General features: G+C 39.3%; 1 protein-coding gene across 4 annotated transcripts in view; it reads left to right on the top strand.

The window, feature by feature from the left end:
- LOC122555374 (sorting nexin-9-like) overlaps positions 1-16,306 on the top strand; it is a 96,148-nt gene that overhangs the window by 8,083 nt on the left and 71,759 nt on the right. For 2 of the 4 annotated variants that reach the window (XM_043701320.1, XM_043701322.1), the window contains exons 2-5: positions 1,936-2,019; positions 10,344-10,418; positions 13,227-13,310; positions 15,283-15,325. In XM_043701320.1, coding sequence (XP_043557255.1) covers positions 1,936-2,019; positions 10,344-10,418; positions 13,227-13,310; positions 15,283-15,325 — 286 coding nt within the window. The remainder of the gene's footprint in view (positions 1-1,935; positions 2,020-10,343; positions 10,419-13,226; positions 13,311-15,282; positions 15,326-16,306) is intronic. The other 2 variants (XM_043701321.1, XM_043701323.1) reach the window with 1 other exon arrangement.

A 16,306-nucleotide genomic window follows, 5' to 3' on the forward strand; every position in this document is an offset into this window, starting at 1 on the left:
TTTTTCAATGTATAATTTCAGTTACATCACACTGTAAATTTTTGCTATAAATTCTGTGTGTTAGGATTGAGCCCTCCACAATCACCTGATGAAGGAGTGACGCTCTGAAAGCTAGTGTGCTTCCAATTAAACCTGTTGGACTATAACCTGGTGTTGTGTGATTTTTAACTTTGTACACCCCAGTCCAACACCGGCATCTCCAAATCTAGATATAATTTAATTTAAGTTAATTTGAATTCAGCTTAATTTAAGTTTTATTTAATTTGTAGTTTAGTTTTAGTAAATTTGTTTGTTCTGGTAGAATAGTAGGTAGTTCATTATTGATAGTATCGTGTTATGACATTGTTGTACTGCCTCTACCTTTCTGTATTTTGGTATGATTCTTTTTTACATATAGATGTTCTGTAAAAGATTTGGAAAAGTTTTTAATAAAAATATTTATTAAAACAAAGTGCCCCATAACAACTACCCTCTTACTTTCGCTCCTATCCTGTGTATCATCTTGCAATCCTTTCCTCTACATCTCTGGAACTTTTCAGAGGCCTGTTGAAAACTTCCAACAGGGTGACCTCTCCTTTCCTTTTTCTAACCTCAGCCCAAACGACCTCAGTAGATGAGTCCTCATCAAACGTCCTTTCTGCCAACGTAATACTGTCCTTGACCAACAATGCCACAGCTCCCTCTGTTTTACCATCTTCCCTGTTCTCACTGTAACATCTAAATCCCGGAACCTGTAACAACCATTCCCGTCCCTGCTCTTTCCTTGTCTCTGATATGACCACAATATCAAAGTCCAAGGTACCAACCCATGCTGCAAGTTCACCCACTTTATTCTGAATGCTCCTGGCATTGAAGTAGACACACTTCAAACCACCTTCCTGCCTGCTGGTACACTCCTGCGACCTTGAAACCTTATTCATGACCTCACTACTCTCAACCTTCTGTACACTGGAGCTGCAATTCCAGTTCCCATCCCCCTGCTGAATTAGTTTAAACCCTCCTGAAGAGCATTTGGCTGGATAGAGGGCTATTGCCTCTCATGCAGAAAAGGGTCCCTGGCTCAAAGAACCTGACTTTCATTGACCAACAGCTCTTTAATCTCAGCAGTAGCAATCACGGGCTATGACAGTCCGTGGATTCTGAACAAGGTAAGTGTAGGAGTATCTCAATATGGAAAGGGGACGTGTGGAGTGGGGCCTCAGCATCTAGATGGAAAGACCACCTGGTGAGTGAGTATCCACAGGAGTAGTTCCTGTGGAGGTGCCCTCCTTCAATTCCAAGGCCCGCCAACCTCAAAGTTGAGATTAGGTGGGAAGTGGCCCTCAAGTAGTCAATAATCATCCAAAATTGGTTTGGTAATGGGTCACCTAAACCTCACTCCCCTGCATAAAGTTGCAGAAAGTCAGAGGAGGGGAGGATAAGGGAAAGCTAGCAGGAAGACCACAGGATTATTTTATGGTTCCCCCACACCATTGCTGGGACTAGTGGTGAGGTACTTGTAGAATTCTGTCCATTATTTCCACTGGTTTAAGAAGTCTGTAACAAAGGGTGTTTAATCAAAAGAAAGAGTGAAATCTTTCAGGAGTGAAATTAGGAAAGTTTTGCACACTCTTCCAGAAATAGGTATTGGCATTCAGTCAGTTGTTTATTGTAAATATGAGAGTAATAGATTTGAAGATATTAAGGGTTATGTGGCAAAGACTGGTATATGTAATCATGTTGCAGATCAGTCACAATCTCATTGAATGGTAGAATAGACTTGAGGAGTGATGGTTCAATGTTTTAATATTCTTGAATCAATTCCTGAAGTAATGTGATGCTAAGTCGCACAAGGAATTTAAAGCAAAATGAATAAATCTATTACCATCTTGTATCTTAATGTGAGTAGACAGGATGTAGGATCTAGCTTTGCTTTAATTTATTTTCTTTACTTAGGCGATAGTTCGATGTATCTTTAAACGTCGCAAAGAGGGTGAACTGACTCTAATACCAGGAGAGGTTATTACAGTTAACAGTCAGGTAAAGAATTTTCATCAAACTGTAAAATAAAGGGAAAGATGATTTTATAATGAAATGTAACACTTTGTCATGTACTATGAGTATCACCTGTTTTACATATTTTCTAAGTTCCTTTTTTAAACTTAACCATTTGTATGAAAAGAGAGGATTATGTCCTATGCAGCAAACAGCAGTAGCTATCCTCCATATTCAGCCATCATCACCAGATGGTATCTGTGCGACTGAGATAAAGATTTGGTGAAACTACATCTGGAAACTGCATGGTTATTTGAAAAACTGTACAATTGCAATAGGAGCACTCCAAAGAAGTTTCACTCAACTCAGAGAAACAGAGTTTATCTAATGAAGAAAGGTTGAACAGGTTGCACCTTTACCCTTTGGAGTTTCAAAGAACAATGGGTCGAATGGGTCAATGGGCTGAAAAATGGCAGATGGACTTCAATCTAGATAAATGTGAGGTGTTGCATTTTGGTACAACAAACAAGGGTAGGCCTCCTACAATTAATGGTAGGGCCTTGGGTAGTGTTATAGAACAGTGGGACCTAGGGGTTCAAGTATATAATTCTTTGAAGTCTGTATCACACATGGATAGGGTAGTTGGACATTTAGCACACTTGCCTTCATTGCTCAGTCCTTTGAGCGTAGGAGTCGGGAAGTCATGTTGAAATTGTACAGGATATTGGTGAGATCTCTTCTGAAATACTGTGCCCAGTTCTGGTTGCCCAGTCATAGGAAGCATATTATTAAGCTGGAGTGGGTTCAGAAGAGATTTATCAGAATGTTGCCGGGTATGGAACATCTGAGTTATAAAGAAAGGTTGGGACTTTTTTCACTGGAGCATAAGAGGTTGAGAGGTGACCTTTTTGAAGTTTATGAAATAATGAGAAGTATAGATAGGGTAAATGGTAATTGTCTTTTCCCTAGGATGGAAGATTTCAAGACTAAGGGTCATATTTTTAAGGTGAGACGAGAGCGATTTAAAAAAGAAAAACTTTTTAAACAGAGGGAGGTTTGCTTGTGAAATGAACATACTGAGGAAGTGGTGGCTGTGGAGCAATTACAGTGTTTAAAATACATTTGGATAAGTACATCAATAAGAAAGATTTGGAAGGATATGGACCAGGAGCAGGCAGGTGAGACTAGTTTAGTTTGTGATTATGTTCGGAGTGGACTAGTTGGAGTGAAAGGTCTGTTTCCAGGCTGTGTGACTCTATGACTCTATTTTATTGTAACATAAAAGCACAGATATTCCAGACAAGTCCAGACACCTGATTTTTCAATCTGATTAGATTAACTTACTTTAGATGCTTTCAGTGTTGAATATTCCTGGACAGGGACCTCCTGTTAGAAATCTATCCAGTAATCTACAAATACAGCAACAGAGACCGTCTTTTGCAATGACAACATGCCATACTCAAAGATTGAAATGTCCAACAGCCTACTTTCCCATTAATATTTCCTGCTGCTGCAGGAACCTCCAAGGTCTGTATTCAGCATTTACTTCTGGGACCGGAAGTTCACGTGGCTCTGTGTTGATTGGCATGTGCGAACCCTCCAAATCAGTGCACAGATGTATGGCCACTCAGCTTAGAGGGAAGATTGTCAACAGCACAGCCAGCCACATTGACTGTTGCTGTGAAAGGTAGGTGTGGGCAGTGTGCCAGGTGAGTAAGGGGCTGGGTCGTGTGCCAGGTGGGTAAGGTACATTGTGTCAGGTGGGCAAGAAATAGTAGGATGCCAGGTGGCTAAGGTTGGTATGTGAGGTGACAGATAACTAATTAAGAGGTTGGGGGAAGGTGGGATATTCTGACCTTGTGAGGGAGAGTCTGGGAATGATTGTGTCCTGGGGTGCAATGGATTGAGTTTGGGGACCAGAGCGTGTCAGTTCACTTTAGGTTGGGCGATAGTTGTATTGGGTTCAATAGGAGGGAGGAATTGTCAGGTTCAGGGTCATTCAGATTAGTAGGAGTGATACTGGCAGGGTGGAGTCCTGGTTTGGGTCAGGGTTTGTTGGGTCTGGCTGAGGCAGAGTTGGGGAGGAACATCATCCAGTCTGAATGAGAGATATCGGCTGTCATGTCCCTCATCCTGTATCCAAGCAACAGAAACTGATCAGAGGCCTTGGAAACAAGGCACAGGTTGCTGGTTCTTAATTCCAGTAACAATGTACACAGTTCTTCCCTTCATGCATTAGCATATACTTGCTTGAAAGCTCTGGGACCACGGAAAGACAAGCTTATTGAATTTCTGTGCAGATTGGAGCATTTGTCCAGAGGAGTGATTCCATATTCCCTGAAAGGCTGTGCCCCAAGTACAGCCGTGGTCTCTAACGTGCATCAATATCAGAGACTCGGCCAGTCAATCCCACCGCCCGCCTGCATCTCTTCACTGTGGCGTTTCTGGTAGTCCTCTGACCACCCACCCGTGTTCATTCATCAGTTCATATCAATTATCATACACGATATCTGGTTCTGGAAGCCACATTGCCAGAGAAATGTGTGTGCTCTTAACTGGCTTTGGCAACTTGTTGCGTTGTGCTTCAGTTTGATCCAGATGGACTTTAATTACAAGGTAAAGTGTTGTGGTGGAAAGGCAACTAAATGAATAAGAAAATAAAAGGAATTGATGTGAAGCCAGTATTTTGGAGAATAACAGATGTATGAGGCTATTAAATCTATCATGTACATGTGAACTCCCTGCAAGAAATTCTCAGTTCCTTTCATCTGTAAACCTACGTTCACTTTTCTTTAGCTGCTATCTAATAGGTCTGTACAATATGAAGAAATATTTATAGGGAATGTTGCAATGTTCCACAAGCCGACTGGGGACCCTGGAAACAAATCACAAGCACAGGAGTAATCTCCAGTGTCACCTCACACTTGAAGGCAGCTAGCAATATTCGGATATTCCAGAGGCACAGACACAGAGGCTGATAAGCAGCATGAGTAAGCAGCACCGTGCACGACTGGGTGAAACAATAATGATGAGTGTCAACATGGAGCATATAAAACAAATGAAAAATGTACAACTTCCACCTGGAATAGGAAAATTTGACTCTGTTCTCAACTGTAAGCGTGTTTGTCAGAAGTTTTCACTTTATATGTCACCAAAGTGTATCAATAAGCAAAAAGGAGAATTTGGAATGACACCAAACAACACTGCACAGTAAATTCAAGGATGACTTGCCCTTGAGCAACATGCTGTGAACAAAGAAAGTTGAGAAGCTGAAGGCCATCTTGAAAATTCAAGTCATTCTTTTCTCACCCAACAACAAAAGGGAAAAAACCTATTCTTAAGCAGCATTTCATGTCTGCCATCTTGCAGCAAGATAGAAATCGTTCACAGATTATGAAGTCATTAAGAATCAGTGGCTGTTGCTGCTGACTCTGAATGAGGATGAAATAATAATAGCAATCCATGGTATATCACTCAGTGCTTCCACAATAGCAAAACTAGTAGAATTTCTCTGCAAAGATATCTTTCTGTAACTACTGCAGGATTTGAATGCTTCTCACTGCTGTTTTGATAAACTCATCAACATGACTGTCACAGCCCAGCTGATTAGTTTTTTGCACATGGTTTTTAAGGACAGAACAAGTAAAGTGGATATTTTCACCCGGACCAGTCATACTGGAGCTTTATTGCATTTTGCAGAAATGATACTGAATTCCCTTTCTTATTAACCAAATGTATACTGCATAATCCACTGCGAAGTATTAATGTGTAAAGTTATGGACTTTTGACAGTTAATTAATTTTTTTGTTAAAATTGTAAATTTAAATTGAGAAGAGCCATTCTGCACGGCATGTTTAAATTCTCTCTTGACGCTGCCAACAGTGAAGTAATTCTCCACACTGCTGAGAGGTGGTTGTGGAGAGAAGATCCTGCACTGATTTTTATATCTGAAGCTGTTACCTTTTGTAAAATCGAGGAATGAAGTCTGCAGTATGCTGTCGGACAATGGGCGACTTCAGGTTCCTTACAGATGTAACATCAAAATTAAATGAGCTGAACTATGAACTGCAGGAAAAGGACAGAGACTTGGCATATATCATCAATACTGTGAATATATTCAAATGGAAACTGAATCTAATTTCCACCACTCTCCCTGTTGTGCACCAGACAGCTGAAATTGCCACTCCATTGTGTGGGCAGTGACCCAGAATTCCTACAGGATTTGGTGGTGAACAAGTAGGACATCCATCTCCCCAGGATCAACAATGATGCCAGAACATGCCAGTCTGGTCCAAGGTTGCCACCCAGAGTAGAGCCATCTCAGCCATGTAGGAGAATGCATAGCGCTGTAGAAAGAAGGTCAATGTCTTTCTCCACTCTGCCAGCATAATTGCCACCACCTATTCTCCACTAGCTCACATTCACTCGATCTTTGCTACTACACTCATTTGCCACCAAGCCTCAAGCTCTACCACGTTCATGATTGCCTCCAATATCAGAGTTTGCAAGCACTCATTGGCATAGCTCCCAGCCTGTACCAAAACGTAACCCACTTTCATCACCCTTAATATCTGCCCGTCTCACATTCCAGTCAGGGAAACAGCCTTTAACAGGGCAGAAAGACTCCAGAATAGTGGCGGGCTGCTGAAAATTCAGCTTTTGTGGAGAGAATCCAGACTGTGACTATCCCAGTGGTTGACTGACCGTTTCCAAACACTGGACTGGTATTGGAGGCTGCCTTTGACTTAGACAACTGGAAATTCCTGAGTGAAGTCACCACTCCTTGACTTAATGGAGGCCTGCTGACAACCATGGCAAGATTTGTTGTTCTGTTTTTGTGCTAAACAGCAAGGTGAGACAAAAGTAATATGAGCCTCAATGTCTGGTTGAGACACAGTGCAAAAACATAAGGTACAGCAATCCAGGACAGGGAAGCTGTAAGCAAACAGGCTCAGTGAGTGTGCACTATGTTTTTTTTACTGCAATAATATACTTCATTGATTTTTTTTTAAAATTCATTACATTTACAGGGACTGTGTGGTCTTTGCATATCAAGATAAACAAACATTAGGAGTTGACATTCCCTGTAGTTTCAAAAACCAAAGACATTTCTTAGTCATGGAGGGCACTATTTAAATACTATGAGGTCTGATAACTGAATGGACCCTCATTAAAATTTGGCAGAAAAACATTAGACATTCTCTTCCCACTGGACCTTGGCACCAGCTTCTCCAGGCTTTAACGGGTCCCTCGGTATGTTGACCTGGACCTTAGTATGTGACAGTCTGCAACACTCGGTCAAGGTCAACTCTTTCCACTGGGAAGCCAACCAGTTCTGGGCAGATCAAAGAGCATCTTTCACTGATTTGATAGTCCTCCAGATGTTCATCTATATGTGCATCCCTGGGAACAGACCATAGAGCACAGAGTTGCACGTCACAGAGCTGCTCGGCATGTGCCTTGATGAAAACCATTACATCTTTCTCCAGACCTTCTTTGAAATGGTACATTTCTGAAGGAGATGTGCAACAGTCTCTTCACCAGTGCAGTTTCTTCTTCTGGGGTGCCGCACAGAGACTGGGTGAGCATGCAACAACTGGTGGGCAATGCCTTTCTCACTACCAGCGAAGCGATGTCGTGGTGCTTGTTGAAAAGTTCTGGTGATGAGGCATTCTGAGAAATGACTTTGTCAGTCTGCTCCAGGAACAACGTTACAGGGTCCACCCTCTCCTTTTCACGCAAGGTCTCGGAACATTATGCGCTGACTACTGCAAGATGGACTTTTGGTCAAAGGTGTTAGCAATTTTTTCCAGAAAGGACAGGTGATATAGAGCAGTCCAACTACTTTGAGCGCTCCTCAGAACCAAGGTCAGACCTACACTTCGAAACAGCGGACATAGGTAGAACCTCAGTACATAGTGGCAAATGGTGTTTGCATACTGAGGGTCAGTGCACAGCTTAATGTAGCCACATAAAAAGGTGGCTATCAGGATGAGGGCAGCATTGGCCATATCTTTCGCTCCCTTATCCAGAGCTTTGTATACAGTGACCCTGCGAACATGATCCATCTTTCCTCTCCAGATGAAGTGGAAGATGGCTTAGGCACTATGAAATGGAGCATTGAGCTCTGGGCTGCAGGCTGGTGTAGACCATGAGCTAGGAGTGTGTCCGTGGGAGTGCAGTATCTTTTGCTGCAGCATTACAATGATAGTGAGCAAAAACCAAAGACATTTCTTAGTCATGGAGGGCACTATTTAAATACAATAGTGATTATCAACTTGGTAGATAATCAGGAGGAGAAAGTGAGGACTGCAGCTGCTGGAGATCCGAGTCGAGAGTGGGGTGCTGGAAAAACACAGCCGGTCAGGCTGCATCCGAGGAACAAGAGAATCGATGTTTCAGGCATAAGCCCTTCTTCAGGAATGCAGGAATTCCTGATAAAGGGCTTATGCCTGAAACATCGAGTCTCCTGCTCCTTGGATACTGCCTGATCTGTGCTCTTCCAGCACCCCACTCTCAACCTTGGTGAATAATTAACCTCATTCTGTATGCTTACAAGTTGTACTTCTGCAAGCTGTAGTCTCACTAGCTGACTACTGTGCAAATAAGGAGCCCAACATTACTACATTTTTGCAGTAGGCTAGATGTTCTCTCAAGATTCTTTCTTTTGATTGGGAGACCCGTGAATTCTTTCATTTTGAAACTAGCTTTTCACCTCTATTTTTGAGCTGTTTTCCCTTCCCTGCTCTAATTGTAGTTGCTTGACTATTTTTGGGATTAGTTTGTTGATAGTTGAAGCAATGTAAACGGGCAGTGTGCCATATCCTTTTTATTGCCTTGTATCACTGTTTGCAGGACTATTCAACTTTTTTGAAGAATTTTGGTATGAAAACTTGCTTCAGTCCATCGTGTAAAATTCCTGATTGGTGCATTTTGGCTATTGCAGCTCTTTAAATCCTGTAGTATTGCGTGAGTTTTTACTCTCCAATATGCAAAGTCCCTCGAGAGATATTTCCAACTCATCACATTGCAATGAAGCTGTTCCCAACAAATCAAGAAACATTAAAAGATATAAGTCAAATGGGTACAATTCTCACATTAGGGAGCTTCTTAACTGGATTTAGGATGAATTTTGAAATCTAGCCTCCTAGTAAGTACCAATCACTACATTGGTCTGCTTGATTTTTGAGTACATTTTACTCAGTGAATAGTGATGATAGCTTTCACTTAGAAAAATAAAATTGAAGGGTCGTGCAGCCTCTCTGGGGAAGAAGATGCATTATTTAGAGCATCTGACACTTGCCTGATGATTAGGACATTCATTAAAGTTACTGATCCCAACCTTTTGTAAGTTTGAATGAGTGTGGGATATAGAAGTTGAAGACCACTATAACCTTTCCAGGGGAGTATGGCCAGATGTTTGTTTCCCAATTCTGCCTGCACCAAATCAGTATTTGCCAACCTAATGATCACAATCTCCTTGTAGACCACTCCTCTAGTATATTCAGAGCTGACATTTTGATTTGGCAAAGTTTCCCCATGCGCTGCGATTGGGTTAGTTCCATTCACTGAGTGGCAGCCACAATGTTTATCCCAACAACATATGAACAAGAAGCAAAAGTAAGCCCATTCCGCCCTTTGAACATGCTCTGCTATTCAATAAGATCGTGGCTGACCTGATTTTCACCTCAACTCTACATTCCTGCATACCCCCCAATAATTGTTCATCCCCATGGTAATCAATAATTCATTTTTTCTACCCGCAGCTAATGGGAGGAGTATAGAGCATCTGTCTCCAACCATTCTGTGGCATCAAAACATTCCCAATTCCAACCAGAAGACCCAAATATTTGCGTCACAAATCCTCAGCCTAAATTAACAATCCAGCAACTTGCCTTTAATGGAGATAAAGAAAGCCTGATGTTGCAGCCAGTTTTCTGAATGTTTGTACTGTGTTTTCTGGGCAAGCTTAAGAATAATGAAATCAAACTCTTGCAGGCTCCACTATCATGGAAAAGAAACACAGTATCTCTACTTAATACTTTAATGTGCTCAATATTAATTTCAGGCAGCTGCTAGAGATGACCAATATGGCAATCAGTGTTTCAACTACATCTCTAAGGTGTGATGTCCCATTGGGATATGGGTGCTTTGACTGTTTGTTGTAGCCAATGAATGAGTGAAACACAGTTGAATTTCTATTCTAGCATCTTTATTCCAGGAAACCTTTATGGGAAAATTTTAAAAATCAATTTCGATATCATTGCATGTCAGAACACAATATTTCTTCAAATCTGTGTCCTTAACTGTGTAGAATGCTTCAAAATTTCAAGACACACCTTACACACCTGATGTGATTCTCTCTGTAGGATATTTACAGTGGTTGGTATGAAGGTATGAACACTAATGGAGAGCATGGACTGTTCCCAGGCCAAAATGTTGAGGTAAGGAGAAACAACAAAATGTGCCAATTATTATAAATTATAACTAAATATAAAATACATCTTCTCAAATCTCAAATCTTCTCAAAACTCGATAAAATACATGTTAAACCTCAACTCCTTTATTGCTTCTAATTTTCTTGACTGAGTTTTGAATTTTCTTTAATGAATCATAATTTTAAAACAAGTTATGAATATCTCAGAATCTGTGTATTGTTTCACCTCTTACCAGAACAGCGGATATCGAAAGTAACATTATTTGAACACATTAAAGCACAGGATAATTAATTGTTTCAGTATTAGGTGGGTTCTTTAAAAAAAACAGGAATTGCAAAAATAATTTTTTCAGCAGAAACCAGCTACAATTAAGAAATAAGCTATTGATGGTGTGCAAAATCATTGAGACACTTTCCCATAGTTATGAGTTAGATTAGAGTAAGAGTGATGCAAAAAATAATTTGTATAATTACATGACCATATTTCTTACAAAGTTTGACCTGAAATGAGCTTGAAAATGGGAACTGAGTTTACAATTGCTACATGGCAATCTAACTAAGACCAGCAATTTTTTTCCTTGACATTCATCTCTCCTTTTTTTCAAAACCATCATTTTCATTCTGTGCAAGACTCCTTTTACCTCCGTGGTCTCTCTCACTCTTGCTGCCTCTCTTTCCTGCTCAATATCACTGTCCTCTTTCTTCACTGTTCATCCTCGTTTGTTTTGTCTGTCACCAGCAGAATTTCCTTTGTGGGTTTATTCAAGTTGTTTCCTTTGTCTTTTTAACACCCAGGTACATGCTATTTGCCGGCTAACATATTAAACGTATCTAGAATCCTCCAATATTCTCTTGATTCCGGGACTGTTGCTTTAGATTGAGAAAATTGTGCATTTTACTATTTGGAAAAGAAGTGAGAGTAAAGTAACCAAAACAAATTGGGGGTCCCAGATACAGAGTTTATTAAAGTGTCATGAATGGCTGCAGATAATAGTCAAATTACTAATTAAATACAGTAACGCCTCAACTTACGAACGTAATCCGTTCCAGGACCTGGTTTGTGAACTGAATCAATTTTCCCATTGTTTGGATATTCAAAGCACATGTAGCAAAGCAGAACAATGACAATGAAACCACGGGCTTTTTGCGTTCGTACCTTCATTCGTACTTTGAATTTCGTACATACATTGAAGCAAAATTTTACATACAATCCTGTTTGTAAACCGATTTGTTCGTGAACGGGGTCGTTCGCATGTCGAGGCGCTACTGTACTGACCTTTACAATATGTTCCCAGCTGGTGGTAATACTGGCCAAGTCCGATCTGAGAGTGAAACCTAGCTTGATAGATCAACTGTGCAATTGTTGTAGTTGTTTATATTATAGTTAGTCACTGAAACCTATTCACCTGAGGCTGCAGATGTATTTTAACACCAAAATATGGGTTTATTATACAAAAGAAAACAAATCATCTTGCTTTATATTAATGTGAGATAGGTAGAAGGATTTTAACACAAACATTAAATCAATGTTTCAACCTGGTTCTCTACACCATCCTTTTACAGATACTCACTTGTTTCCAGAGAAATTTCACGCTGAGCTCAACTTTTTAAGTTTTTACTAATGACTCCCAACTTCTGTTCCATGGAATGTGGAAAACAGTTTAAGATTCCTTTCCAAGTCCGCTGGCATGAACCTTCACAATTCTGATGTAGGCAACTTTTTTCAAATTGAACAACTTGAAGATTTCTATGCAAACTCATCTGGTTTGGAATTTCCATAAACTACAACAGTTCTACTATGGTGACTGGTTGCATGAACAAAAAGTTTGATTCTCCTGCTTGAAGAACACTATTCTTCTTTCTGAGCTAAAATTAATAACTTTCTGATGTAACCTCAGCAATATAAACATTCCGTCCATTGACACTACAGGTGTTCTGCCAGTTACTTAACTACAGACGCTTGCTTTCTTGGAATTGATGTACTTGGGTCACAATTCCAAATGACTTTATAATCTATTTGTTTAAAAAAAAACAGAACTCACGCATACATAAATATCTCTATTTTAAAATCCAGATTCCAAAGTATAATTTAGATAATACATTTCAGCACATTAACCAGAGCAGTAGTTGAAAGGGAGTGCAAGTCATGCTTTATCTAAAACAAAGTCTAGCTCAATGCAGTACTGAAAGCATTTTGGACACTTCCCCTTAAGAGAAAAATATTGGTCTATTGTGGGAATTACTGGCAAAACCAGTAATTTCTTTCCGTCCCTAATTACCCTTAAACTGAATGGTTTGCTAAGACATTTCCAAGAACATTTAAGAGTCAATATCATTGTTGAGGATCTGTGAATGCCAGCCTGTGTCTAGATATATTTTTACATCAAATTAAAGTAGTTTGTCATATAGAATTTTTTCATATTTGAATTAGAGTTAGGTTTATTAGAATTTGGTTTATTGTTATTTGTACTCAAGTACAGGATAGTGAAAAGTATTTGCCAATGCTGTGTATTACATCTAATTTGCTGTTCTGTTCAGTGGTGAGATTGATACAAATTTTCACTAGAATTTCAGTAATTGCATCCTACAGTACTGAAGGAGATTAGTCAGCTTATTATGCCTAGATTTTACCTTGAAAGATCAATGGATTTATCACAAACCATCTTATTGTACTAGGCTGATGATGTTTAGAATTGTCAACTTTTCAATAGAAAACACCATTTTCTAAATATATTAATCTGAAGGTATGTTTTTGTAGCAGTTTGTTCAGAACCAAATATGATTAAGATCTAAATTTTTAAAAACAATTTTATAGTTGTTGATGGACTCTGTGCCAGCTATCAAGATAGAAGAAACATGTGCTGCTGATTCACATTATGAAGAAATAGATGTGGTTGAGGTATGTTGAGATGCAAAATACAATTAAAGAAATGCTACATAATTTTCTGTTTGATTAGGTACATGTTAATGCTTGATGCGTTACCATGAAATTTATAGAATTTATGTACAGCATACATCAATACAGTCCTGCCGTGCTTATATCTTTACTGCATGTAACAAGAGAATGCATATGCCTTTGATGTCCCCAATAGTAGCATTGCAGAATGATGCTATATAAAGAGCATTCTTCTGCATACAACCATATCTTTTTCTCCTTATAGATTATTTTAAAATGACCAGTAGCAAAATGTTATGAACAAATGTGTTAATAAGTGATTCTAAGTAAAACAAATGAACCATTCACAGCCTTGAATTCATTTTAAATCGACCCAGTTGCATCAAGACGACAGATTAAAACTCTCACATTAAAACTCTGAACCTCACCATGTTATATACTGCAGTCGTGTCAGAAATATTTTATCAGTGAATAGGCTGAAACTTCAGCACAACACACTGAAAAAAAATGTCTGAATTAATTGTTTCTTTCCACTTTTCTCTTTTTATCGTATTATCAACCAATGTTTCTTTTCGTGTTTATTTCTCCAAATAATTCAGGGTCATTACATTAGATACAGATCCTTATTCTTAATCAGTGTTCTTGAACTCTGGTCACACACAGGATGTAAAGTAAGGGCTTGGAATTTGCAATTTTTATGATGGCTAAACTGTCAGCATTTGTTGATATTATTATGAAACTGACAACTTCTGACATCTTCAGATAGCCAGCTAAAGCCAAGTCAAGAATGTCACTGGTGCCTTATTGCTACATTGGATATGCTGTTGCAGTTTTTACAGATGCAATGAACACAGACTGATATAAACATCAACTTTTTAATGCACTGTTCGCAATGTAAAAGCTGTCCAAAGCTTTGTCATATTGGATGAGATCTAGTTGAGTTTCTACTGGTCATAATTACTGTCAAACATCCTCCTGGCCCTGAAAGGCTAATTATCAAATTTGGAGTATTATTCCTTCAGAATAACATTAATAAATTTTACTATTTTTAAAATAATGTTTATGATATTTCAGTTTGTACCTCACTTTCATGTGTATATCACAATCTTTATTTCACTTCCTATGAAATGATTAAAAATGAATTATAATCCCTCCTCCTTTGTTTCCTAGTTTGATGTCTGGAAAAATTATTTTATCTGATTGGCTATCAGCCTGCCTGATACTGTCACTATTAGTGTTTGCACAGATTCACGGTACATGGCACCAGATTTCAAGTCATGTTGGAGTAGAGGAAATTGATGCTGTGCATCCCACTAAACCTTTGAGAGTGGCATCACTGAAGGTGATCCTTCTCTGACCACCACGTCTAGGCGTTGGTATTTTTTCCCACAATATGAGTCTTGAATTCATTTTAAATTGACCCAGTTGCATCACAATTGATGCCCTCAATATACCCATAAATTTCCAACTTAAACTGCAAACTCTGAAATAAAATTTCACACTGTTGGATTCATTTGCCCTTTTCCCAAGTTAGGCTTGTGTGTCTATAACATATCCATTGCTGCAAGAATCTTTTTATATTGCAAGTCAAAGAAACTAAAATAAAACCCTGCAAGTGAGAAATATTATTTATTTCTCCAATCTCTTAATGTTTAAACCTGAATGTACATAAGCATGGTCTTTCCGAATAGTGAATTTCTTTGATGCTGCCACGTCAGGGATTTACCACTGCAATAAAACAAAATAAAAGGTGCTGGAGATATGAAAGAAAAACAGAAATTACCAGAGAAACTCTTTATCCAAAACGTTACTAGACTCAAAGCATTTACTTTGCTTTCTTGCCACACATGCTTCCAGTTCTGCTGAGATTCTCCAGCTATTTCTGTTTTTGTTTTAGATTTACCACTGCATGTTGCTTTCACTTGTTAACAGTCAGTAATTATTCTGCTTGTTTACAATGTTTCTCTTCCAACAGCTCAGATCAAAGAACTCTTATAGCAATTCAGACACATCTGTTGGTAAGTGTCCTACATTATATTATTAGAATTTATTTTCATGTGGATTTAATTTTTCTCATTGTTGCAAATATTTGTTGCTTAGTCTGTGCCCCCTAGCCTGAAAATTGTGAGATAAGGTGTCTCCCAGCCTCTGGGCTCAGGGCTTCAGAAAGTTGATGGGTGTAATTTTGGGTGACTTGTAACAGTTTATGTTGTGACAGTACTCTCTGTACACATCTTAGAAGAATTTATTGGAGGGCGGGGTTAGGCAATTTTTAAACTCTTAATGAAGGAGAAGCCAACGTATCATAGAATAGCAAAATGGTGTGGAAATAAGGATGAAAAGATAGTTAAATGTCAGCAGGTCAGGCAGCATCTGTGGAGAGAGAAATGAAGTTAATGAGCTGGATATTACAAACCCTCAATGGATGTGCCTTGGTGGGGTGAGTGCCTTACTCACTGCAGAGCTGACCTCCATAATACAAAGGATGGGAAGGTCCTGAAATCAGCAGTCCACCTACCATATGTAAATAAATAATTAAGGGGAAATTGAGTTTATTAGAAGTTGCTATCTAGACGACACATTATGGCACTGGGTCAGGTTCCTTTCTGCTCCATCAGTTTGCCCAAATGTTTTCTTCCTGCCATTTTCTGTTCAGATCAATGGTCTTACATGAGAACTGATGAAAAATGGAAATGTAAGAATTCTTTTAGCCACTGGATTTTGAGGATGGATGGAGAAAACAGACAAGAGGACAATATGTGTGTCTGTGATAGGGTGGAGGCTTAGAGAGATTGTGTAACAAAAGATTTAATGAAGACAATGTCATTAAGAGTGATGGTGTGTAACTCAAAGCAAGGCTTCCCAAAGTGGAGTTGTGAGCTGTAATTCTGGGATCCGGATCTGAGGCAGCATTGGTGGCTGTGGAGTTCTGACCGAGTTAACAGGCTCCTGCTTTCACAGTCTGTCCACAGGCCACTCTCATGGGGGTGGGGGTGGGG

The sequence above is a fragment of the Chiloscyllium plagiosum genome, chromosome 12 (assembly GCF_004010195.1).
Source record: "Chiloscyllium plagiosum isolate BGI_BamShark_2017 chromosome 12, ASM401019v2, whole genome shotgun sequence".
NCBI classification, from domain to species: domain Eukaryota; kingdom Metazoa; phylum Chordata; class Chondrichthyes; order Orectolobiformes; family Hemiscylliidae; genus Chiloscyllium; species Chiloscyllium plagiosum.